General features: G+C 37.4%; 4 protein-coding genes across 6 annotated transcripts in view; 2 read left to right on the forward strand and 2 right to left on the reverse strand.

The window, feature by feature from the left end:
• Window positions 1–209: 209 nt before the first annotated feature.
• Window positions 210–3,290, reverse strand: LOC120477343 (cerebellin-1). 2 transcript variants are annotated; one of them, XM_089131807.1, is made up of 4 exons: window positions 2,831–3,290; window positions 2,631–2,750; window positions 1,114–1,331; window positions 210–1,041 (listed from the first exon to the last, which is right to left on the reverse strand). In XM_089131807.1, exons 1-3 carry the CDS (start codon window positions 3,095–3,097, stop codon window positions 1,134–1,136), a joined length of 585 nt encoding a protein of 194 aa, XP_088987933.1. In that variant the 5' UTR covers window positions 3,098–3,290; the 3' UTR covers window positions 210–1,041; window positions 1,114–1,133. The 2 variants fall into 2 exon arrangements, with proteins under 2 accessions (XP_088987933.1, XP_088987932.1); XM_089131806.1 differs by lacking the exon at window positions 210–1,041 and having other exon boundaries at window positions 1,102–1,331.
• Window positions 3,291–9,461: 6,171 nt separating this feature from the next.
• Window positions 9,462–24,354, forward strand: part of LOC120477339 (putative C-type lectin domain family 20 member A) — a 77,056-nt gene continuing 62,163 nt past the window's right edge. Inside the window, exon 1 of one of the 2 annotated variants that reach the window (XM_089131804.1) lies at window positions 9,462–9,583. In XM_089131804.1, the coding sequence (XP_088987930.1) occupies window positions 9,581–9,583 (3 nt within the window). In that variant the 5' untranslated portion in view covers window positions 9,462–9,580. The remainder of the gene's footprint in view (window positions 9,584–24,354) is intronic. The other variant, XM_039668894.2, reaches the window with a different exon arrangement.
• LOC120477340 (macrophage mannose receptor 1) overlaps window positions 9,462–24,354 on the forward strand; it is a 67,491-nt gene continuing 52,598 nt past the window's right edge. The window contains exon 1 of the mRNA XM_089131803.1: window positions 9,462–9,583. Within this exon, the coding sequence (XP_088987929.1) occupies window positions 9,581–9,583 (3 nt within the window). The 5' untranslated portion in view covers window positions 9,462–9,580. The remainder of the gene's footprint in view (window positions 9,584–24,354) is intronic.
• On the reverse strand, window positions 10,345–16,861 carry LOC148998565 (lymphocyte antigen 75-like). Its single transcript, XM_089131810.1, has 4 exons — window positions 16,499–16,861; window positions 14,675–15,016; window positions 11,841–11,929; window positions 10,345–11,187 (listed from the first exon to the last, which is right to left on the reverse strand). Exons 1-4 carry the CDS (start codon window positions 16,812–16,814, stop codon window positions 11,047–11,049), a joined length of 888 nt encoding a protein of 295 aa, XP_088987936.1. The 5' UTR covers window positions 16,815–16,861; the 3' UTR covers window positions 10,345–11,046.

Genomic DNA, 24,354 nt, shown 5'->3' on the forward strand with positions numbered 1-24,354 from the left:
TCATTAAAATATCATCAAAAATTCTTTTTATAGTTACCAATTATCAATATTTAAACCTATTTCAAAAACAAAGGAAGTTCCAATCTTTCATGCTTCAAGACATAAACATTTTATTGTACGGTTGTAAAGACTTCTTTTAAACACAAAATAAATGTCTGCATGCCTTTCTTAAATTGGTGACTTTTGGTGAATCACTGATACAGTCCTGCAATATTTGTAATTTTATTACCAAAAACATAGTATTTCATAGACATTTTTTTGTGTCATTGTTCACTTCCCAACCAAGTGTTATTTATTTATTTATTTATTTATTTTTAAAATGAGACATTTTGTATTTAAGTCTTTAATTGTAACAACAGAAATCATGTATCCTAATTTTTTAGGATATACAAACCACATGCAAAATGACATCCGAAGAGCTTGTGTCATATTGAGCTTGACGTCCTGAGGTTGAAGATCAGCACATTCATGAAAAACAAGCAGTTTTGAATCCCATTTTGTTCCCTGAAAGTGCATTGTGACGTGTTAAAGGGGATATATGTAAGAATGTACAGTATCATTGTAAAATATAATCGTGGTTTTAATTGTAAAAGACCTTTAAAAATGCTACAATGCAAAACAGTTAATTGGTTAACAGAAAAATCCTCATAGTTGTCTTGTTTTGTTTTTCTAATCAGTTATTGTACATTAGGGTTGGTGAATCAACACTTTATCAGAAAATGAAATACGGTTTATTACTGTAAATTTAAAGTTAAAGTTAAGTCTGTATAACCATAAACTTTCCTACCGTATTTTTAACAGTAAAGTTTTGGCAACCACATGCAGCTGCCGGGGTTTTTTTACCGTAAAAATTATGGTTTTATTTTGTACAGTGCACGCCTTAAAAAGAAATGAATGTTTTTGAGGAAAACACGGTGGTGAATAAATGATCAGCAAATTTGAATTCTGAAATGAAGAAGCAGGTTCACTCATAAAGAAAAGTTGCAGATGAGCTTGTGAACGGTGAGCTAAATGTGTTCCTTCTCTCAATGTCTCTGTTTTACACACACACACACACACACACACACACACACACACACACACACACACACACACACACACACACACACACACACACACACACACTTCTGTTTCTACAGGGGGAACACGAGGAACCCCGAGAAGGTGGAGTACTTCCATCCGCCCATCAGGTTTCCTCTCTCCAGTTTGAGCGAGGCTTTGTCTCCTCTCTCCATGTTCACCAGACCGGCGTTGGTCGCCGCCTCGCGCGTCACGTCCTGATCGCCGGCGAACGCGGAGAACACCGGCCAGCCGTTCAGCACCAGACTCACCTGGCGGACAGCGGACTCTTAATGATACTAGGACAATCGCTAGGACACATTTCTCAATATCTTTCAGTCTACACACGGTGGTCACAACATCAGTCTATGTGAGCTAATCTGTCATTTATCATTGCTTTGACACGAAATATGTCCAGTGACGACATTTCCTTCCAAGCATGTTTATACTCTTCAAAAATGGTCAAATTTACTACATTTCTATAGCATATCGAAATATCTAAAAAATTAAAAACTGTCTTTCAATTCACGTTATTTGTAACCAATCGCGCTTTCCACAACACACATCATTTCAAAGCATGGAATTGCTGGTCAAAATAAAGAATTATGCTGCGTTCATGTGCTATGGTAATTATGGTAAATACCAAAAGCCGACGTGGAAAATGCACATAAACACCCCCTCATGTGGTATTTTACACTGGGCAACTCGTAGAATATTTTGATGGACGAGTTGCCGAGATGAGATAACCTTTGAACTTTTCAAAATGGCGGAGAGCACCGCAAGAGTCGTGAATGGTAAAAATATTTATTTATGATCTAGAAAATATATAGCATATTATTTACCTTTTGTTTTGATAAATCATTTTCTTGCTGTTGCCGAATACGTAAGCAATCTAAAATAGTTTTAGCTAAATAACAGGTCTGGATCTCCATCTTTTTACCACATTACGACAACAAAAGCACTTGAACGCAACACACTGGTACCAGTTCACAAGTGGAAAATATCCTACTTTCCATAGCACGTGAACGAAGTAGATGCGTCCAAAGTAACTTCTGGAATTTAACGTGAGTAACACTGTTATTTTCTTATTTATCACTTTGAAACGGTCTGTATTGTGTAAACAGGTGTTCTGACAATTCATGGTACCCATCGAGATTTGCTACTTACCGGTTATGCGCATGTGCAGACTCCGGTTTTTTTTTTTTTTTTTTTTTTTACAATAGGTACATTTTCCTGTTATAATGTATAATTTCCCTTTAAAAAATGCTTACTATCATATGAATATTTGTACGGTTAGCCAGCTGAAAAGGAATAACTGAAAGTTTCATTTACTATGAGGAAAGGTGCTTTGACGAGTCAGAGATGAAAATTTTATGATAATTTTTACTTTTCACACCCTTTTAAAAATAAAAACAGTAGTCTACAGTATACAGTAGCTACTCATAACTTAGAATTGTATTATAATTGTATTTCATACGACTTTAATCGGCATTCTGCGATCAATTCGCGCTACAGTAGCATTTTTCGACAAGGCAGCCGTAGAAGTATGTACTTCGATGTTGAATGATCACCTGTATAGTTTGTCTGTTGTAGACTTTGACCACGTTGAAACTGAAGCTGTACACTCCTTTTCTCGGAGCCAGGAAAACACTCCGTGCCGGATCGAAATGACTCCCGATGTTCACCAGAACCTTCGACGGGACACACACACATTGCTTCATCACACACTGCTGATAAAACGGCTACAGCATCAAGCTCACGTTCATCCTACCTGGTCGAAGTATATGGTCATGGTGCGGTTGCTCATCTCCGACGGCTCGTGGTTGTTGTTCCTGACGGCGGAGAAGGCGACCCGTCCGCTTCCCGAACGCACCGACATTCCCAGAGGGTTCCCGGCCGGCTCCGATGTGGGAGTGGAGTCGCACACCACCAAACACTTTCCCTCCAGCACGAGCGGCTCGGTGTCGTTCTGGCCCCGGACCCCGAAGCCCGTCACACACAGGAGCCCAGCGAGCAGCGAGACCCGCGACACAACCATCCTGGAGGACCAGACACACTCCTGTGTTTCAGTGTGATGAGGTGTGTTTCAGCTTCTCCTGATACACTCCTGTGTTTCAGTGTCCTAATCTAATGCTAACTGTGAGTCTGACTAATCTGATCTCGACTCGACTGAGTCTGATTGTGTGCAGTTACTTGAGATTATTTGGCATTTCTGTGTGTTGTGAGATACTGCATGTGACTGTATCACCACAACACACACACACACGCCATCTGGACGAAAAGTCCCTCATGAAGAGACCATATGCCTTCCCATCAGGCTTCCCAACATTCCTACACACACACACTCACTTATAAACACTCTCACACACACAAACAAATGCACAATAAAACTTGAGAAAAAACACTGTAATGTAGTTATAACTGGGTGGAAATACTGCCTTTGTGGCACTTTTTTCGGTCCTCCAAAACTAGGGTCCTAGAAGTGGGGTCCTGAAAATGCAGACACGTAATATTGGGCTCCAAATCAACACTAGCTCTGCCTTGGTGGGAAAGTATAATGAGAGTTCAGAACTGGACTCTTCAATCGGCAGATTAGTGAATTTTCCTGCAAAGGGATTCATAGACTTTCTTTTGTGCACATACCTGAACTTTTTGGACCCGTGAACTCATAAGTGGACAGAGTATAGACCCCTTTTCAGTTGGTAAACATGGTGACGTTTTTATGTGGGCGGAGCTTAGGGGGAGGCAAAACGATCCCAGACAGCAAACTGACATTGAATCAACGTGGAAACGACGTCTCTCATGACATCGATGTAATGATAGTGGTTGTTTTTATGGAGTAGTGGCAACCCTGTCTAATATATGTGGGCGCATGTGCAGCAGGTGACAGACACAATTAGCTTGGTGCGTGTAGTGGCAGCACGCGACCATGAATGTATGAATAAATCTGGATATATGCTCATCAATGGCTCAGGACTCGGTGATTGATCATCCGAACCAAAACATGGTGTCAGAAGTGATTTCGGAAGTGAAAGTTTGTGGAGTTTCTACGCACATGTGACGAGAAATGGAAGGATTGCAGCCACCACCGAAGCTTCATTTGTCCGGTAATGTTGCTGAAAATTGGAGACGATTTAAGCAACGATTTCTTCTGTATTTATCTGCAATTGATGGAGATCGTAAGTCAGAGAAGATGAAAGCGTCTTTATTTCTTCATGTGGTTGGCGATGAAGCTTTGGAGGTATATAATAATTTCACTTTTGACGAAGGAGAAAGTTTGAAGTTACAGCCGATAATGGACCAGTTTGAAGCGTTTTGCATACCCAAGAGAAATGTTACTTATGAACGCCATCGATTTTTCACGTGCATGCAGAAAACTGGGGAAACAATCGATCAGTATGTGACGGAGCTCAGACACAGAAGTAAAACTTGTGAGTTTGGAGAGTTAACCGATTCGTTGATCAAAGACAGGATTGTGTGTGGAATACCTGACAATGGATTGAGGGAACGGTTACTTCGAGAACAAGAGTTGGATTTGGAGAAAGCTCTTTCACTTTGTAGAGCGGCAGAGACTGTAAAGACACAAGCGAGAGAATTATTAAATGAGACGTGTGCTGTGGATGTTGTTAAGAAGTCTCAGACACCCTGTGTAAGCGCAAAGCAAGGAACGCAACCGGAACAGAGCAGGATGGTAATTGATAAGCCTCAAAGAACGTGCGATCGTTGTGGGATGCAACATCTCCCGAGAAAATGTCCAGCGTATGGGAAAAATTGCAACAATTGTGGTAAAGTTAATCATTATGCACGCTGTTGTAAGAGTAAACGAACATCAAGCCAAGTGAATACTGTGACTGAGTGTGAAGTAGAAGAATTCTATGTGGATGCAGTAGCAGAAGGTGGAGAAGAACATAAAGAGTGGATCGTACAACTGCAAATAAACAACAGTACAGTTGCGTTTAAGCTTGACACTGGAGCCCAAGTTAATCTCCTTTCTGAAACTGAATTTAACAAGCTAAAACCTAGACCAAAGTTGCATGTTGCTAAGTTGAAGGTAACTGGATACTCTGGAGCGGACATACCAGTGAAAGGAAAATGTGTTGCCAAAGTGCGATATAAGGATAAAGAACATAGTTTGGCATTTGTAGTGGTGCCAAAGGATTTTCAAGCTATCTTGGGTTTGTCTGCTTGTGAGAGGCTGCATCTGGTGAAAAGAGTGCTGATGGTAGCAGAATCAAAAGTGTCTGAACCCGAGTACGGCTCGATCTTAACGGAGTATGGGGATGTATTTAAAGGCTTAGGCTGTTTGTCAGGGGAGCACACCATTCAGATTGATGAAACTGTACCTCCAGTGATACATCCATGTCGAAAGGTACCATTTGCACTTCAGAGACAGTTAAAAGAAGAGCTGGATAAAATGGAGAGTTTAGGAGTGATACAGAAAATTGATCATCCCACAGATTGGGTTAGTTCGTTGGTGATTGTGGACAAAAAGAATGGAAAACTTCGGGTTTGTCTTGATCCTAGAGATTTGAACAGAGCAATTAAGAGAGAACATTTCAAGCTTCCTACACGTGAAGAGATTATGGCCCAGTTTGCAAATGCCAAATATTTCAGCAAGCTAGATGCATCCTCAGGATTTTGGCAGTTAAAACTGGATGCTGCCAGCTCAAAACTGTGTACATTTAATACGCCATATGGAAGATATTGTTTCTTAAGGCTTCCTTTCGGAATTGCCTCGGCTCCTGAGGTGTATCATAAAACAGTGCACATGATCTATGAACATATGGAAGGAGTTGATACATCGATGGATGATATAATTGTGTGGGGAGCTTCGAAAGAAGAACATGATGCAAGGTTAAGAAAGGTGTTGGAGGCAACCAGGCGTGCAAATTTGAAGTTGAACAGAGAAAAGTGCCAATTGGGAGTAACTGAATTAACGTTTTTGGGTGACATCATTAGTAGTGCTGGAGTGCGACCTGATCCTCTGAAGATCTCTGCTATTGAACATATGCCAAGGCCGCAAAGTGTAAAAGATGTCCAAAGATTCATGGGTATGTTGAACTATATGAGTAAATTCATACCTAATTTGTCGGAGAAGATAGCTCCATTAAGATGGCTAACTGAGAAAAAGAATGGATGGGAATGGAACCATGAACAGGAAGCTGCATGGCAATATTTGAAATTGATTTTAACTAGAGAGCCAATTTTGAAATTTTATGACCCCAATCGTTCTATTTAAATTTCAGCTGATGCTTCACAGTCAGGATTGGGAGCAGTACTTCTCCAGGAGCATGACGGAACCTGGCAACCAGTTGCATATGCCTCACGCTCAATGACTGATGCGGAGTGTAGGTACGCTCAAATTGAAAAAGAGTTGCTTAGTATTACTTTTGCTTGTGAGAGATTTCATCAGTTTGTGGCAGGACAGCCTGTTGATGTTGAAACTGATCATAAACCGCTGATTGCACTGTTCAAAAAATCTCTAAATGATTGTCCATTGAGAATCCAAAGAATGATGATCAGATTGCAACGGTATGCATTAACTGTGTTTTATACACCAGGCAAATTAATGTTTGTGGCAGACACCTTGTCCAGAGCCGTAGATCCAACCACACCGTCGAGTGGAAAGCTGACTGAGGACATTCAAGTATATGTAAATATGATCATTGAAGCTTTACCTGTTGCTGATTCCAAAATGAAACTGATCTGTCAAGAGACAGAACAAGATCAGACACTCACTCAGGTGAGATTCTATGTCATGAATGGCTGGCCAGATGTGAAGCAAAATTGTGTTGCAGAAGTTCATGAATTTTGGAACTGCAGGTCTGAATTGTCTGTCTGTAATGGAATTCTGTATAAAGGAAATAAAATAGTGATTCCAAGAAATCTGAGACGTGAGATGTTGAACAAAATCCATGAAGGCCATCTGGGAATTGAGAAATGTAAAAAAAGAGCTCGTGAAGTTATGTATTGGCCTGGAATTAATCAGGACATCACAATAGAAGTGTCAGACATGTGCTAAATATCAATCCAATAATCCAAGAGAGCCCTTAATGTCGCATCCGGTACCTGAAAGACCATACCAAAAAATAGGTGCTGACCTGTTTACATGTCAGGGGAAAAATTACCTCTTGGTTACAGACTATTATTCATGTTATCCAGAAGTATGTGCGTTAAGCACCACCACGGCAGAAAATGTTATATCATGTATGAAATCAATCTTTGCTAGACATGGAGTACCGATGGAAGTTTTTACAGATAACGGTCCTCAATTTGTTAATGCTAGTTTCCACAGCTTTTCGAAAGACTGGGACTTCAGACATACAACATCAAGTCCATATTTTCCCCAGTCGAATGGACTTGTGGAAAAGTCAGTTGGAGTGGTGAAAAGGTTGATGCAGAAGGCGAGCGATGATGGAAGTAGTTTTTACATGGGATTGCTTGCTTATCGTAGTACTCCTCTTGAGTGTGGAAACTCGCCGGCATATCTTAATGGGACGACGTCTTCGTTCTAATTTACCAATCTCTGAGGATCTTCTGGTGACAGCAGGCAGTGAGAAAGTTAAAGAATTCAAAGAACAACAAAAGGCTAAGCAAAAGGTCTATTATGATAGAGGAACTCATCATTTGCCTGAGCTTTGTGCCGGTGAGGAGGTCAGATTTAAAGACAAGACTAATACCTGGAGTCAGAAAGGTGTTGTACTTGAACAAATTCAACCAAGGTCCTATAATATTGAAACTTCGAGTGGTGTTGTGTTAAGGAGGAATCGTCAACATCTTTTGAAAGATTTAACTGCTGTAGTCGAACAATCTGAAAAGACTGAGATACCGCTGAGAAGATCTGTTCGTGAACGGAAATGCCCTGAAAGACTTATTGAAACATGTTGAAATCCAGTCCTGACAGACTGGTTGTAAAAGACTGAGATCATTAGATGGGTGTAATTGTATGTCAAAATGTTTTTATTTTATTTTCAAGTTTAACTGTTTATACTTAATCTAAATTAAAAAAAAAAAAAAAAGGGGAAGATGTAATGATAGTGGTTGTTTTTATGGAGTAGTGGCAACCCTGTCTAATATATGTGGGCGCATGTGCAGCAGGTGACAGACACAATTAGCTTGGTGCGTGTAGTGGCAGCACGCGACCATGAATGTATGAATAAATCTGGATATATGCTCATCAATGGCTCAGGACTCGGTGATTGATCATCCGAACCAAAACAATCGAAACAACGTTGATTTTGCTCATCGAATTAACGTTGAACCAACGTCAGACGCGCCATTCTTCAAAGCTAAATGAAAATCGAAAAACTGCTTTCATAACGTTGAAACAACGCGATTTCAAGTTGATTTTCCGCTAGTTTTAAAAGAATGACGCGTCTGACGTTGGTTCAACGTTAATTCGATGAGCAAAGATCAACGTTGTTTCGATGTCATGTTTCCACGGTGATTCAATGTCAGTTTGCTATCTGGGATCCCTCTGGCCGCTTCACTAACGCTAGTTAGCAAGTATTGTTAGCTTGTTTTTTAACAATGACTGGAGAAAATCAGATTTTATCTTAATGTGTAAGGTCACTCACTGTCCAGGATCGGGATTGTTATTTCCAAAAGTTCTTTTTAACGGGCAGAACCAGATTAGCCGACTTGTAGCCGCCTACACGCTAACTCAACGCATGGACGATCTGACAGGATTAACGTTACGTTACCTCGGGTGAGTGGCCTGACTTCTACACCTACCTTATAGAGAAACCAATCGTAAAGAGAAACTGATGGCATATAAATCTTTAGATGCCTATAACTATGTGCTGAATGGACCTGTACAAGACTTGTGTGTATGATCCGCAGTTCTGCCGAGCCAGCGCAGAGAAGACGACAATGTAAAGAGTGCGATTTTAATCATGCGAATATTTTCTAGAAATAAAAAATCCAAATACAGCATATTAATTTTTCATTGATACTTGCACCAAACCAACACATTCTCATCAAAGTTGGACTTTAAATACATTAGCCTGAAAATTCAAACAGAGAAAAGAGTGAATTGAAGCTCGAAGGAGAAGCACATGGATCGTATTTCGGAGTCAATATGTCATCTTTGAAACTGATTCGCTTTGGTGAGTGAAAATTCAGCTATTAATCCATTTCATATAAGACATGGTAAAAATCTCTGAAGTGATTTAGGAAGAGCTAAGTTAGTAGAACAGGCCTCGTGTATTTGAATAGCGGGCTAAAGATACCACATGTGAAAAAGGAAAAAAAAAATGCTAATTGTGTCATGAAGTGAGAGCGATTGATTTATAAGAGTTGACGAGTGTAATGAATGTTTGACATGATAGTTACGAAAAATACTTGTCCCATTGCCTTGTCTTTTTTCAAGGCTGTTTTTGTGTGTTTTGTTTGTAATTCCAGTTTTTGTGCCGTATAATCTCCTGAGGGGAATCGTCTGGTTGAACGACATGTACACAGAATGCGAGCTAGCCGCCCTCGGACCATTTCCACTTCGATAGCTGTACTTTGAAGCCATCGAATGGTAGGACAGTTCAGATTTTCCTTGTTTTTGGATGTGAAAAACGATTTATTCGATTTTTGCCTTTGGAAAGGAGATACTGAGACTAACCTGACCGAAAGTGTCACACGACTCTTTGAACTGAAACATTTGATTCCTGAACTCTCTTCAACCGAGTCAAATCTGTTAGATTCAGTGATTCTAATTCATATAGTTGGACAGAAGAAAATAATAGTCTGTCAACAGAGTGATGACAGTGTTTTTCTTTATTTACTTATGAATATGCATATGTGATTGATCCTAATTGAAATAAGATACAAAGAGAACAAAATCTTTTTCACTCACCTTCATTCATTTCCTCACAATACAAGTCAACTATTTCTACTAACCCAGTCTACTAATACTCTAATCAGAGTATCTAAATATATATAAAGTGGATTATCAAAATAAAGTAGAACCCATGTTATTTCCCCATGTTTCATATGAAGAAATACATATTTTAAGATAAAATGGGGAAAATTGGGAACAAAAAGCAGATGATGTGTTTTAATGTAATAAATCTGACTTCATTAAAGTTGCTGTTAATTATGAAAGCTTGTTTCCACCACAGAATGAATAATAAAAAGGTAATCAAAATAATTATTAAAAAGTCAGATGTGAGATGTAAACTTACAATTGTGATATTAAAAGTTGAAATTATCTTTTAAAGTCCCCCTGTAGTCAATGATTTCATCCCTTAAAACTCATCTTTGATCACCAAATTTACATATTTAAATGTTTTTTCTTTCATGCCTTTAAATAGCTGTATGTAACTGCACACCCTTGCCTCATTTAGTATGAGTTTTTCTATGAATATGCAAATGACTCACTCACTCAGCTCAGAGATCCACTGGTTGACGATCACACGTTGATCTGATTGGTCGTTTGTGACGTCAGAAACACCAGCGATTTTAAACTGTGTGTTTGAAGCACTGCAGTTTTAAGGAGAAAATACACCATGGCAATGTTGTTGACATGAATTTGCTCATAAAGCATATTAAAACACCACACAGACATATTATCAACATTAAAAGCTGGATTTTTTTAACATAGGGGGACTTTAAAACAGTAAAGATTCGTGGTCAGGCTGCGTACACTAGAGGGCACTATATCCACACTTGTTCGTTTAAAAAACAATCTGAAATGGTCAGTAAACGTGGCTCCAAACCAACAGCCTTCAGCTTAAGTGGTTTTAATTCAGTTGTGCTTTCTGTTCATGTTATTGTGAGAAGATCTGATGCAGTTTTATATATCGTCCCAAAGGCCTTTATTTATTCTTCATGAGAAGTTTACAGTGTTTACATTTGTCAGCTCATATTCAGGTGTACATATCTGTCTGCTACATGAATAAATGCTAAATTAATAGATGTAAATGTATTTCTGACTAATTACTTATAAGTTGTAATTCATCTAGTTTAACTCAGACATTGGTTGAGATAAGTGTCACTTCATGGAAGAACGCGTCTTGGGCAAACTGGTGAACTGGCATTACTGGTTTTCCGTATGGTCTTCTTCTTCTGGAAGATTTTCCCGTTCGGTTGTTTCCTCCACGTGAGTGTGACGTCCTGATCGCTCAACATCTGCTGTATCTAATCCACAAAAACAGGCTTTTATTAAACAAGTTTGATGTATTTCTCCTCAAAATTATCATCTTACACTTTACAAATCTTGCCGAAACTGGTTAAGCTAAACAGCTAGTTTGTCGATACGCAACGATCATTCGTTATTAACTTAGGGGCTGCTAACACAACACTGTTTTAACAGAAAACTTGTAAGTTCTCTCACGGTATTAGGAGTTAGGTATGTGCGTGTGAATATATATGTGCGCAGGCATGTAGTCCTTCCCTAAAAATCCAACCCTCAACAAACTACTTGTCTGGCCGTAAAATTTAAAATACAGAATTTTATTGCTTTGGCGTAGCTACGTGAACCGGAATTATCCTATCCTGACTGTGGTAAACCTCGGGATAAACTAAGACTAATATTAGCTTCTAATGATGTAACGAGTAAATCAGGATTTAGGGGACGTGTTCCCGGTTCCGGCTAATCTAATCTATGCAGCCTAACATTGAATTATAGAAGTCTATAGTGTGTTATGTGTACGCTAGGTCAAAGAGATGTGTTTTAATCTAGATTTGAACTGACAGTGTGTCTGCTTGCCGGACAATGTTAGGAAGATTGTTTCTGAACGTATGACTGAAGAGCACCAGAGGGTTAATGTTAGTCAGTATTATAAACCCACCTTGTTTAAGACGAGTGCACTCAATGAAGCGTCGTTCGCGTTCTCACTGGCTTTGACCTGCACTCGGATCAGCTGCTGCTTTCTCTTCACTGCAGGACAAGCACACTCATTTTTTAGACATTTAAAAAAATAAAATAAAAAATATCTCACCTAAATGTTTAATCATGTTGTGCATTTTTGTTTTTACGATAGCTTACACACAGCACAAGCCTGATTTATAACTGTGAACTGAATTCACAAAGTAAACCGTCAGTAATAAAATAACAAATTAACAATTTACTAAGCAGTAGCGCAAATTCATAAAATTGAATGAAGATAAGAAAAAAAATAAACAGCGCTGTACGTGTTTTTTTTTTCAGGTAGGTCTAACATTAGCATTTAGGGAAGAAATAGGCTAATAAAGACATTTAATTTAATTTAATTACTTGACCAACTGCAGCAAGGAGCAATTAAGACATTTAAAGATGACTTTAGGCAAAATTGCTTAAATTATATATACAGTAACTCATAAGATGACTTAATGGTTTATCACTTTTGACCAACAGGTGGCGCAGTTATGAAATCAATGCGTTGTGATCAGAGTGAGGTGACAATGACATACAAAGTTTGGTGTCAAAATGTGAAAACATTGCAGAGATAAAGCCCGAATGCCTCAACTTTGCTGTTATTCAAAAACGGTTTTGTTCGAAAAAGAAGGTTTTTAAAAGAAAATACAGATGGCGGACAGGAAGTTTGGCAGATTATGGCAAACCTGGTATCTATGTTTTCGCAATAACCCAAGGAATCTCTTAAGATCAGTGTCATTACAATAGGCAGATTTTTTTTTTTTAAAGTTATTAGCATTTTTGGAAATTAAATTATAACTTTTGACCAACAGGTGGCGCTGTCTCAATCTATTGATTACCTTTGGGGCATGCTGCTTCGGAATGTTACAGCAATGCATTCATTAAGCATAGCATTTTACATCACAATACGGTATTAAAGTCAATGGGAATTTTATGTTTTGTTCTATTATAGCGCCACCAAGAGGCTCAGTCCCATATTTTTTTTTGTATGTGTCCTCAGAGTGAGCCCATACATCTGTGTGTCAGTTTTGGTGAAAATATTCCTATTCTATTCAGAGTTATAGACATTTATGTGAGAAAACACATCAAAAATGACACGTGACTTTGATTCAGTTCGATCTCGATCGGGCTAGCGGTTTTCGAAGAAATTCGCAAATGTTTTTTAAGCACTAAATTACAAAGCTGCACAAACCATATGTCGGAATCTGGCATGTCTGGTATCGTTGGACTCGGCAAGGATTCGGGAGTCTAATGATATGACTCACGTTAAAATAAGTCAACCACAGCCAGAGTTATAAGCATTTAATTTAATTTTACCACTAAGTGGAGCTGTTTGAAAATTTCTCAGGCTCCTTCAGGGCATCGTACTGATGACCCATTACGAGTTTCGTAACAATTTAAAAAATACACCATTTTAGCACATAATTCAAAATGGCTGAGCTGGGAAAATTGGATATGACGCCCTGAATCTAACAAGACCACTTTGATGAATTTTCATGCTTGTGATGACATGTACCAAGTTTGGTCTGAATACAATTGAGCGTTGCAGAGATACAGCCTTTCGGCTGTTTTCGCAAGCGCTACGTAAAATTAGTTTGTGCGTTTATCGAAAACGGTTTGATGAATGAACAACTTGAATTCCTTAACTTTTTGTTAGCACTGCCTGGAGATGATCTGGTGCAATTTTGGCGAAAATCGGACAAACAGCCTAGGACTAGTACGCTAAAGTAGGCTTTTTGGACAATTAAAAATGGCGGCCATATTTTTATGACGGAAAATGACGCCATATGATGTAATCGAATCGTCCTGAGCCCAGGAATCAGAGGAAAAAAGAATGAATTTTGAAATAAGAATGTTGCTGATAGCCCTTACGGTTCACAATTTATTAGCATAATTTGAGTGAAACTTTGGACAGGTGGTGGCGCTAGAGGCAATAAGCTAGAGACAGCAAAATTGGTGTATTTAATATTGGGACTGTCCATTATCAGAATGTCAAACCGTTACAACTTTCCCGGAAACGGTTCTACGGGCTGGGAAATGATGTAGGCTGCCAAACAGATGATCATATCGTCTTGTATACGGGAACTGTCTTTGAACACAACGAGGCCGAGTGAAACAGCCAATCAGAGCAGAACTCCTCATTACTATTCATGACCCTTTCAAATAAGGTAAAACAGTCCATTTCATTATAGAGCCAATTTCTAGAGTTAAAAATGGACCTGTAAAACCACATCTGGACATTTTAAATGCCCTAAAATAAGCCCCATAAAATTTTAATATTATTTCAACACATTCTATGCACCTTTAAGAGCTGCACGGATCCAATACACAGTACTGACACACGACTCCAAGCTGTTAACTTAAGACCAAACCGACTTTTTACGTGCTAATTCTGTTTAGTGACACTGAAGACACTCGCCAAAGCCATTATCGGCCGATAGCGATCAGTGGCCGACCACTCTGAGACCCCTAACCCAAAATGTGGAACCGATTTTTAAGATGGGTGTATATAATTAAATCATATCAAATTAAAATGAAGCATTTTACAATGAAACACTGAAGAAAAATATTCAATATTTTAGTTGTTTATCTGCATGTCATGTGACCATTCACCAACATCCAAAAATGTGAACATGTGAATGTGTTAAATAAATTATATCATATTTATAAATTGAACATTAACCTCAAGTTTGGGAAACCGTTATTAAATGAACAGTCATAATCAGATTTTGTCATAAAACAACTAAATAACGAAGGTAAAGGACTCACCAGTGCTGCAGTAGAAGTAATAAAGTCCAGTGCAGGGGGTCTCGTCAATAGAAGTACTATAATAATAAACACCGGCACAGTTTTCAGTCCCCCCGATGAGTCTCTGAGCAGTGAAATGGGTTGAGGAAGTAAAGTTGGCCTGATCTGACCACTTCCACGACTCCCTGTACAGTCCGATCCAGGGATCACACGTAGCTGCTATCAAGCTGACGATCTTATTGTTGTCGTCTAGACTCCTAACAGTGGCCAGGTCTGTGTAATGCCTTCTGCAATACTTCTGAGCCTCGAGCCACGTCATTAGAGTTTTGATCAAAACCAGATTCTTGGTTGCGTTGGTTCTTTCTGTGAAAACAACACAAGAGGCATGACAACCTCATTTTTAAAATCACTTTCTTTAACGAGTGTAGACCAGCCAAATTTTTTCCCGGAAGTCAATTTTCAATTATATTTCCATAGTTTACATGGACCCAGCACGGATAAAATGAGCGTATAAAGGCATAGTTCAAAGGTGTAAATAAGTGTTTTCAGGGAAACTCAATTTTTTACTCTACTTCAAAATGTCGTGTTTAATTTAATTGAAATTATTTGTGAAATTTACTAGTAATTTCTAAGTAAAAAGTTGTAAATCTTCCACCAAATAGTTTTTAGTGTACAAACCTGCATCATTTGTTCCTCCACGAAAGACTTTGAATGACGTTCAGTAATTAACAAACAATTGTATTTTTTGGGTGATCTATCCCTTTAATCACCTATTTTGAGTTTTATATCTATGTTGAGATATTTTGTTTTTTGAAGTACACTGTAAAAAATTTGGAGTAGGATTTACTTGAAAAAACCTTGCTAAACGATCTCACTCAGAAAATGCTAGTAAATTTACAAAGATTTGCCAAGTAAAAACCTAGACATATTTATCAGTAGCTTTAATTAGAAATCTTTAAGTTAAATTTACTTGGAATGTGGAATTAAGTAAACTTTACAAAAAATAAGTAATTTTAACTCGGCTTGTAAAAGGTTGATTAATACCGATTTCCTTTGTCTTTGTGTTACACTTCACTAAAACAATTATCTTGAATTTTATTAGTCATTTATAGTATGTTCTTTACTTAGATCATCCAAGTAATTTATATATACATCATGTCAGACTTTAAGCCTTATGTGAACGCAAACACCTCAATACTTGGTAGACAATACACAATGGTGGTAACATTTGATGGATCGTTTTTGTGTTTGAATGTGTCGTTTTAAGCAAAAAATTTACTCGAAATGTCACAAAATGGCAATTTACTAATACTGAAAACAAAAATCAATGATAAAACAGTGTAAATACAGCTGGAAACCAGTGAAAAATGAACCTCATTAATTATTCAAGGTCCAGTGCATGATGGGAACCCCAGTATCAGAAAAGTTGAGTAATTTTTACTTAATTTTATTGAGTTGATATTTACACTTTCATTTATACTCCCTTGAAATAAGTACTGATATGGCATTTACTTAGTTTTTTAAATTCTTGCCTGAACTAACTTTTTCAAGTAAATTACATTGGGTTTTTTCACTAGTAACCAAAAAATCATTTTTTACAGTAAAATTTAGGGATGTAAACACTGATATGAAAGTGTTGGCCAATAACTGATCATTCTTTACACCCGAAAGCCGATTACCAATAAAACGGACGATAAATAAATATCCAAATTTTTATAACATTTTTGAGAGCCTGATATTAAAAACAAAAGTCGAAAGTTGAAAGTTGCTGTGGATAAGTGTACGCTAAATAAATAAATGGATACTGTATGTAATAAATGCGCATCAATGAAGAGTGTTTCTCACCGTTGCTACACACAAAATATCTTATTTCGTCACAGTTGCGATCCCACCAGGATCCAGCGGAATAAAATGCGACACACTCCTCTCCCACACCGTAGTTATCCGGCTGTAAAGGATCCCAGGACTTAAACACTAAACTCTCCTCTTGATAAGACCAACGCCAGCTGCCGACGTCATTGTAGAGTCCAATCCAGGAAAATCCACGAAACTTTTCTTCATCCGAGACTTCTTGCAGAGTGGCCCAGTCTTCATCGGTCTGAACTGTGGCCAGGTCGATGTGGTTTTCCCTACAGTAGGTTTGAGCTTTTGCCCACGGCATATTCTGTCGGATCAGAATATACTCGTGTGGTTTACACAGAGTCAGTGACAGGAGTCCTGTCGACAGAATACACTCATTTCAAGCTTTTTATACATCATTTTCCCCGTTGTCCTTCTTAAAGCCAGACTCGATGTATTTGTTTCTATTTGGCTGGATTTTTTTTATGCTCGTTTAAGACTGTAGTATTTCTGTTGTAAGTATTTGAGATTGTTTAATAAGACATCTTGAATTGAATTATGCTTTATGATATATTCCTTTTCATGCAGGATGTCATAGAGCTGTTTGTGATTGTTAAAGCTCTGCAAAGATCACAGTGCTGTCGTGTATGAGGAAATTAAAATGGCATAATAGGCACACTTAAAATATACTTTGTCTAAGATTTAATTTTAAAATTGTAATTTAAAATGTAAAACAACAATCACTGTGTTAATGTTCTCTGGTTAAGAAGGTCATTTACAACCATATCATTATTATAAACAATCATAACGATTAATGATTTAAAATAACACAAACTACTCTCACCTAAAGGATTATTAGGAACACACACTAAAACTGTGTTTGACCCCCTTTCGCCTTTAGAACTGCCTTAACTCTACGTGGCATTGATTCAACAAGCATTCTTTAGAAATGTCGGCCCATATTGATAGGATCGCATCTTGCAGTTGATGGAGATTTGTGGGATGAAGCTCCTGTTCCACCACATCCCAAAGATGCTCTATTGGGTTGAGATCTGGTGACTGTGGCGGCCATATTGGTACAGTCAACTCATTGACATGTTCAAGAAACCAATTTGAAATGATTCCAGCTTTGTGACATGGTGCATTATCCTGCTGGAAGTAGCCATCAGAGGATGGGGACATGGTGGACATAAAGGGATGGACATGGTCAGCAACAATGCTCAGGTAGGCTGTGGCATTTAAACGATGCCCGATTGGCACTAAGGGGTCTAAAGTGTGCCAAGAAAACCATTACACCACCACCACCAGCCTGTACAGTGGGAACAAGGCATGATGGATCCATGTTCTCATTCTGTTTACACCAAATCATCTGAATGTCTCAACAGAAATCCAGACTCATCAGACCAGGCGACATTTTTCCAGTCTTCAACTGTCCAGTTCTGGTGAACTCTTGCAAATTGTAGCGTCTTTTTCCTATTTGTAGTGGAGATGAGTGGTACCCGGTGGGGTCTTCTGCTGTTGTAGCCCATCCGCCTCAAGGTTGTGTGTGTTGTCTGCATACCTCGGTTGTAACGAGTGGTTATTTCAGTCAAAGTCGCTCTTCTATCAGCTTGAATCAGTCGGCCCATTCTCCTCTGACCTCTCGTACCAACAAGGCATTTTGGCCCACAGGACTGACCCATACTGGATGTTTTTCCCTTTTCACTCCATTCTTTGTAAACCCTAGAAATGGTTGTGTGTGAAAATCCCAGTAACTGAGCAGATTGGGAAATACTCAGACCAACAACCATTGCTTAAATGACCTTTCTTTCCCATTCTGACATTCAGTTTGGAGTTCAGGAGATTGTCTTGACCAGGACCACACCCCTAAATGCATTGAAGCAACTGCCATGTGATTGGCTGATTAGATCATTGCATTAATGAGAAATTGAACAGGTGTTCCTAATAATCCTGTAGGTGAGTGTACATAACTTACATTATTTTAAATTAACCCTTCTTTTTGTTGTTGTTGTTGTTTATTTCTTGATTAAGTTTCAGAATAATCGGCCGCTAGTGACGTCTCTTGGACAGCTTTTTGATCTTTGAGAAGTATTTTTTCTTTGGCTCTCTTTAGTAGATGCTGTCTTTAATTGTCAGTTTATAACTGTCCTCCACAAAGATTTGTAGGATATTACACAGAACACTTTGTAAAAAATGGCAAAAATATGCAAATCATTGGGCTAATTTCTCTCTTTATTTGAATGTTTTGCATAATGTTTTACCTGAAAGAGAAAGCAGAGAAAGACACATTTGGTCCATCATCTTGCCAGTAGTTTTGCCACTGAAAAAAAAAAAAAAACCTGTTTAAAACCTGTAGCTGTAGTTTGCCCTTTTTTCAACAATATTATCTGCTTTGACTCCATTGTCTGAGAACTGAACTGAGCTGGACGATGACATCACTGTTTTCTCCAGAGTGGCTGAATAATAAACTAAATGGATGATAGAAATATATTGTTCTGAAATATAGCACATCAATTTTAAATTGATTCAGGTTCAATTACTAAACATACAATCTTAGTTTAATTTAATGTAAACAATACATTTAAAAGATATGGGTTATATGCATATTTTGAAAATATCCAAAAGGACAAGGCCTTAAACTTAAACAAGGGTTAAACTCTTGTCACTGTAACAGACACCAAGCCACAATAACACACACCTGTTTAACTGAATTTGGGGGCGCGTTAACTCCCACGACTACATTAGTGCAACTCGACGTCTCCGTTGCCGCCATACTTCACATACTGCACGCACTCCTCTAATCTCGGTACGACGGGAGATATTTTCAGGGCCCCCAAACCATGAAATTCGACGACGCTGATTGGCAAATTAGAAACTTTTTTTTTGCGTAGAAGCGAACTGGAGCCCAGGGCATAGCCGATTGGCTGCTCAAAAGTGAATGCAAATATCATTCTGGAGAGTTCTAAACACATTCTGAAGTACAACCATTGTTAGAATGCAATAGTGCTATTAAGACCTGCTTTGTGGACTGATCATCACTGGTGAATATTTTTACAGTCGCCAACAATGTAATTATTACTTTCCTTAACTCTTTCCCCGCCAGCGTTTTAAAAAAAAGTTGCCAGCCACCGCCAGGGTTTTTGACGATTTTCGCTAAATTTGAATGCCCCCGCTGAATATTTTCTTCCATGAATATATGAAGATGATGTATATAAAAATAAAGATCTGAGCCTCTGCTTTTAGGCAAAAAAAAAACGTTTTTATTTTATCTTCATCTGTTCTTTTGTTATTGCCTCTTGAACAGAGGTAGGTTTTGTCAAAAACACAACATTTTGGACAAAAAACTGAGAAAAAGGTATTTTTATCAAACAAGTGCATTTAAAAGCAGAATACATTCAGATGTTGTTTCCTTCATATATAAAACTTTCCAAAATAAATTAAAAACATAAAATAAATGTAAAATATATCAAATTTCCCAGGATGTAAGGGAAATGTAACTTTTGCAATAAAACTTCTGCCTCTGCCTCTCTGTGTTCTACCTGTGAATAATGAATAATTGGAATTACAATAAACAGGCCTAGACACACACACACACACACACACACACACACACACACAAACACATATTACAATGTGGTAAATGTGCACAAAGAGAGAAATAATTTGACAATTACACCTTCATATTTAGACAGCCACACATAAATGCCTGCACACACACATACATATTATAGTGTCATAATATTATACGATCTATCTGCGGCACGTCCATGGCTAGCATGAACATGTGCATCTCTCTCACTGACTACTTCGTCCCGATCAGATTCAGAATGATCAAATAAAGAGTGATCGGACTCCGAGTCCATTAACCTCCAGTACTTCAGCCATATACCTCTGCATTGTCTGTCTGATACTCTCACTACTGTTTGAGACGATTGCGATCTGTTTCTCTAAACAAAGAGTTGCGCAATCATTCAGGACATGCGCGCGGGTCTTCCTTACCGTATACCACCTAAAACACGGATACCCGGAAAATTCCGTGTTTGGCGCAGATGCGTTTTTTCATTAAACCCGGAAAATTCCGTGTTTGGCGGGGAAAGAGTTAATGGCTATAACATTTCTTAAAGGTCAGTTACAAAAAAAGAATACCATGATGATCAAATTTTTTATCATCATTTAACCCCAATAGATCATATTTCCTCCTCTCTGCTGCTATCGTGGTACTCCTCACTAGTTTAGGAGACCTCTCCAGCACTCTTAAATAATTTAGGAGCTGAGACCAAGTCTTAATACTTAGGAACCTTTATGAATCACACTTATTCTTTAGTTTAGAAATAAAAGGTAAATGTCATTCTTAGACTTCAGACTAAATTTTACTCTGAGTGGGTTTATACATACGGCCCCAGTTCTCTTCTGAATGAAGTCTCGACGGATGAAGTTTAGCCCACCGGTCCTGTAGTGAGAGCGAGGGATCAGGATGTTTCTCAATCTTGTCTTCTTTTAATGGGTATCTACATCAAGGAGGGAGTTTAACTCTCAGATATGCAAAGTGTGCATTGAATAATTTAAGGCTCCTCCTACAGGCTCCTCTAGACCGTCTTAGAAACACTGATTATCATATGAGTCATCACTATACTTGGAAGCAGATGATACACATTTAAATTAGTTTAATATACAAGAATATCAGTGCCATCTGTATATTTAAATGTTCCATGATTTAGTTCATGCTGAGTATTGGTCTCAGATTGGTCTCAGACAGGTCTCCTATAGGTCTCAGATTGGTCTTAGATAGGTCTCAGATTGGTCTCCTATAGGTCTCAGATTGGTCTCAGATAGGTCTCCTATAGGTCTCAGATTGGTCTTAGATAGGTCTCAGATTAAGCTCAGATTGAGCTCAGTTATTGCTTTGTTGTTTGTCACTAGTATGACATTGAGTTCGGAGATGCAAAGCATTAAAGATTTGCTCTTTGTTAGTTTTGAGGTCACCTGTATTTGTGTAAATGCATTATGTGTTTGTGATTAGCAGAGTATTTTTTCAGATCATGCAAAATTGAACGTCTTTTTTGAGTCTTCTGCAGTTATTTACCTATGCAAATACATGTAGGTGCATGCTGGGCACTTGACATTTGTAATACAAACACAACAATATAATAGAAGAACAGATACAGTATATTATTATTTATTTAATCTATAAAGGGATGCTCGATATATCGGCATCGGACGATATATGTTCAGTTTTAATGTTTTCGTTATCGGCCCTATAAGAAAATTTGGCCGATATAATAAATGTAATAATGTATTAATTCCTTCAACTGAGACTCCGATGCGCACTGTTCAACATTATGGTTTTGTATTGCGTGAGATATGATCGTAAACACTTCATAAAGCACAAAACATTAAAGTAGTGCAAGTCTGTCATATCGGCTATAAATAAAATGAGCATGAAAAAATTATAATTGTGTGATTGGTACAAGGTGAGACTTTAGTTTTTGTTATCAGGCTCTCAAAATATATTATAATTTAGATTTATCGTCCAGTATATCGTTTGTCGACTTTAAAATATAAAGAATTATCGGTTATTGTATCGGCCAATATTTTATATCGGTGCATCTCTACTATATTATCAATGTCATATATATCAAGCAACATTGTTGTGAATTAATTAGAATAGAAATATTTTATTAATTATCTTTGATAATAACAGAAACAGTGTTGTCATTTACAAGGTTATTCAGCTTTAAGAAAAGTCCAAACCCAAAATGCATAGGGGGCGAGAGCGCACAGATTTTGGTCAGTGGTCAAGAAAATATACGACAAACATCAAACAGCCTCAGCTAAGCAGAAATAAGTGAATTTAAATACATTAAAGAGAAACAATTAGTTAAATCTTCATTGTGAAAAATAATAATTTCATAAAAACACGCTAATAATTCAGTGACATTAAAAATGCGATTTATCATGATTTCAAAAATCTTTTAAAAACTTGATAATTTTTTACATTTTTTGATGGACAAAAGACACAGAATACCAGGAATTACCCCCTTATTTATAATGTAAAGTAATGTAATCAGTAAAATTACAACATCAGAGCTTCAGATATTGATATCGGTGTCCTCATATGCAAGATGTGTGTAGAATTACAGGTAATGATGTCATCAGGAATGTTCTGGTTGGCGAGTTAACTCATTTCCCTAACTCACCCGTGAGGATTTGCTTCAGGACTGTCCTTGTGAAGGTCGAGATGGAAATCAACCTGGTGTTGTCCAGTATGTATAATCTAAACACTAAATTGTTAATGTAATAACTTGAATTTGTCTTTTTTAACAACCCGTCAATTAGAGAACTTCTTAAACCTGAATGCACACGGGGACTCGTGTCACTGTGGGGACCTAAAGTGAGGACCCCATGGGTAAATCATACACAATTATTATTTTTCTAAATGTAAAAATGCAGAATGTTTCCTATGATGGGCAGGCTTAGGGGTCAGGTTAGTGTAAGGGGATTGAGTACAGTATAAAAACCATTACATCTATGGAGAGTCCTCACTAAGATAGTAAACCAGACATAAGTGTGTGTGTGTTTAAGCTATTGCTGTATTTTTAGCTCTGTGACACTGAATATAGGCATCTGCTAAATGCATAAATGTCAATAATATTGTTATCTGGTTAGTAGCGTTTTATTATTTGACTTCAGCGCTTCTCATTTGGTTTCTGAACACAAGAGCATGAAATTTCCACAAGTACTTTATTACGCATAACATCCATAACCAGAAATCATAGTACAACACTACATTTGTTTAAAATAATTATAAATAAACAATAAAAAATAATAAAATTAATAAAATAAAATAAAATAAAATCTTTGTTTCAAGGACTCGTCTTAAAACTAAAGGTGATCGGGCCTTTTCAGCCGCTGGCCCTATACGATATTAGACTTTTTAATTTTTAAAAGTCGAGTGAAAACCTATTTGTACTCTGTCTGTTTTAATTCTTGACTTTTTTATTATACATTGTGTTTTTCTTTTTCTCTCTTTTCATCCTTTGTAAGTTTTTTTTTTCTTGTTTTTGAGATGTCCAGTCCTGTGGTCTACGTCGTAGTTGAAAGTACTATATAAATAAAAGAGACTTGAGACTTGATAAATACACATTTATCATTTCATAATCTAAGCGAGCTATTCTATGTGTCCACATCCAACGCACATCTTAACAAATATTATAAACGAAGCTTGTTCGCTTCTTCTACGCTCTCCATTCGCTTCCTTCTCCTTTGACCTCAAATGTGATTGGCTCATTCACAAAACTTTCAGAAATAAAATAAAACATTTGTGTAACTCTTTCTTACGGAGGCGTATTGCATTCACTTGAAGAAAAAAAATCTACTCTGTTTTTCTGAATTAACGAGTTAATTTTTCATGAGAAAAAATGTTTGGTCTGTTTTTCTGAATTAACGAGTTAATTTTTCATGAGAAAATTTATTTTTGCTGTTTTTCTGAATTAACGAGTTAATTTTTCATGAGAAAATGTATTTTTGCTGTTTTTCTGAATTAATGAGTTAATTTTTAATGGAATTTTTTTTGCTCTGTTTTTCTGAATTAATGAGTTAATTCAGAAAAACAGCAAAAATAAATTTTCTCATGAAAAATTAACTCATTAATTCAGAAAAACAGAGCAAATTTTTTTTCTCATGAAAAATTAACTCATTAATTCAGAAAAACAGAGCAAATTTTTTTTCTCATGAAAAATTAACTCATTAATTCAGAAAAACAGAGCAAATTTTTTTTCTCATGAAAAATTAACTCATTAATTCAGAAAAACAGAGCAAATTTTTTTTCTCATGAAAAATTAACTCATTAATTCAGAAAAACA

This window comes from Pimephales promelas, chromosome 1 (assembly GCF_988280905.1).
Source record: "Pimephales promelas chromosome 1, fPimPro1.hap1.1, whole genome shotgun sequence".
Lineage (NCBI taxonomy): Eukaryota > Metazoa > Chordata > Actinopteri > Cypriniformes > Leuciscidae > Pimephales > Pimephales promelas.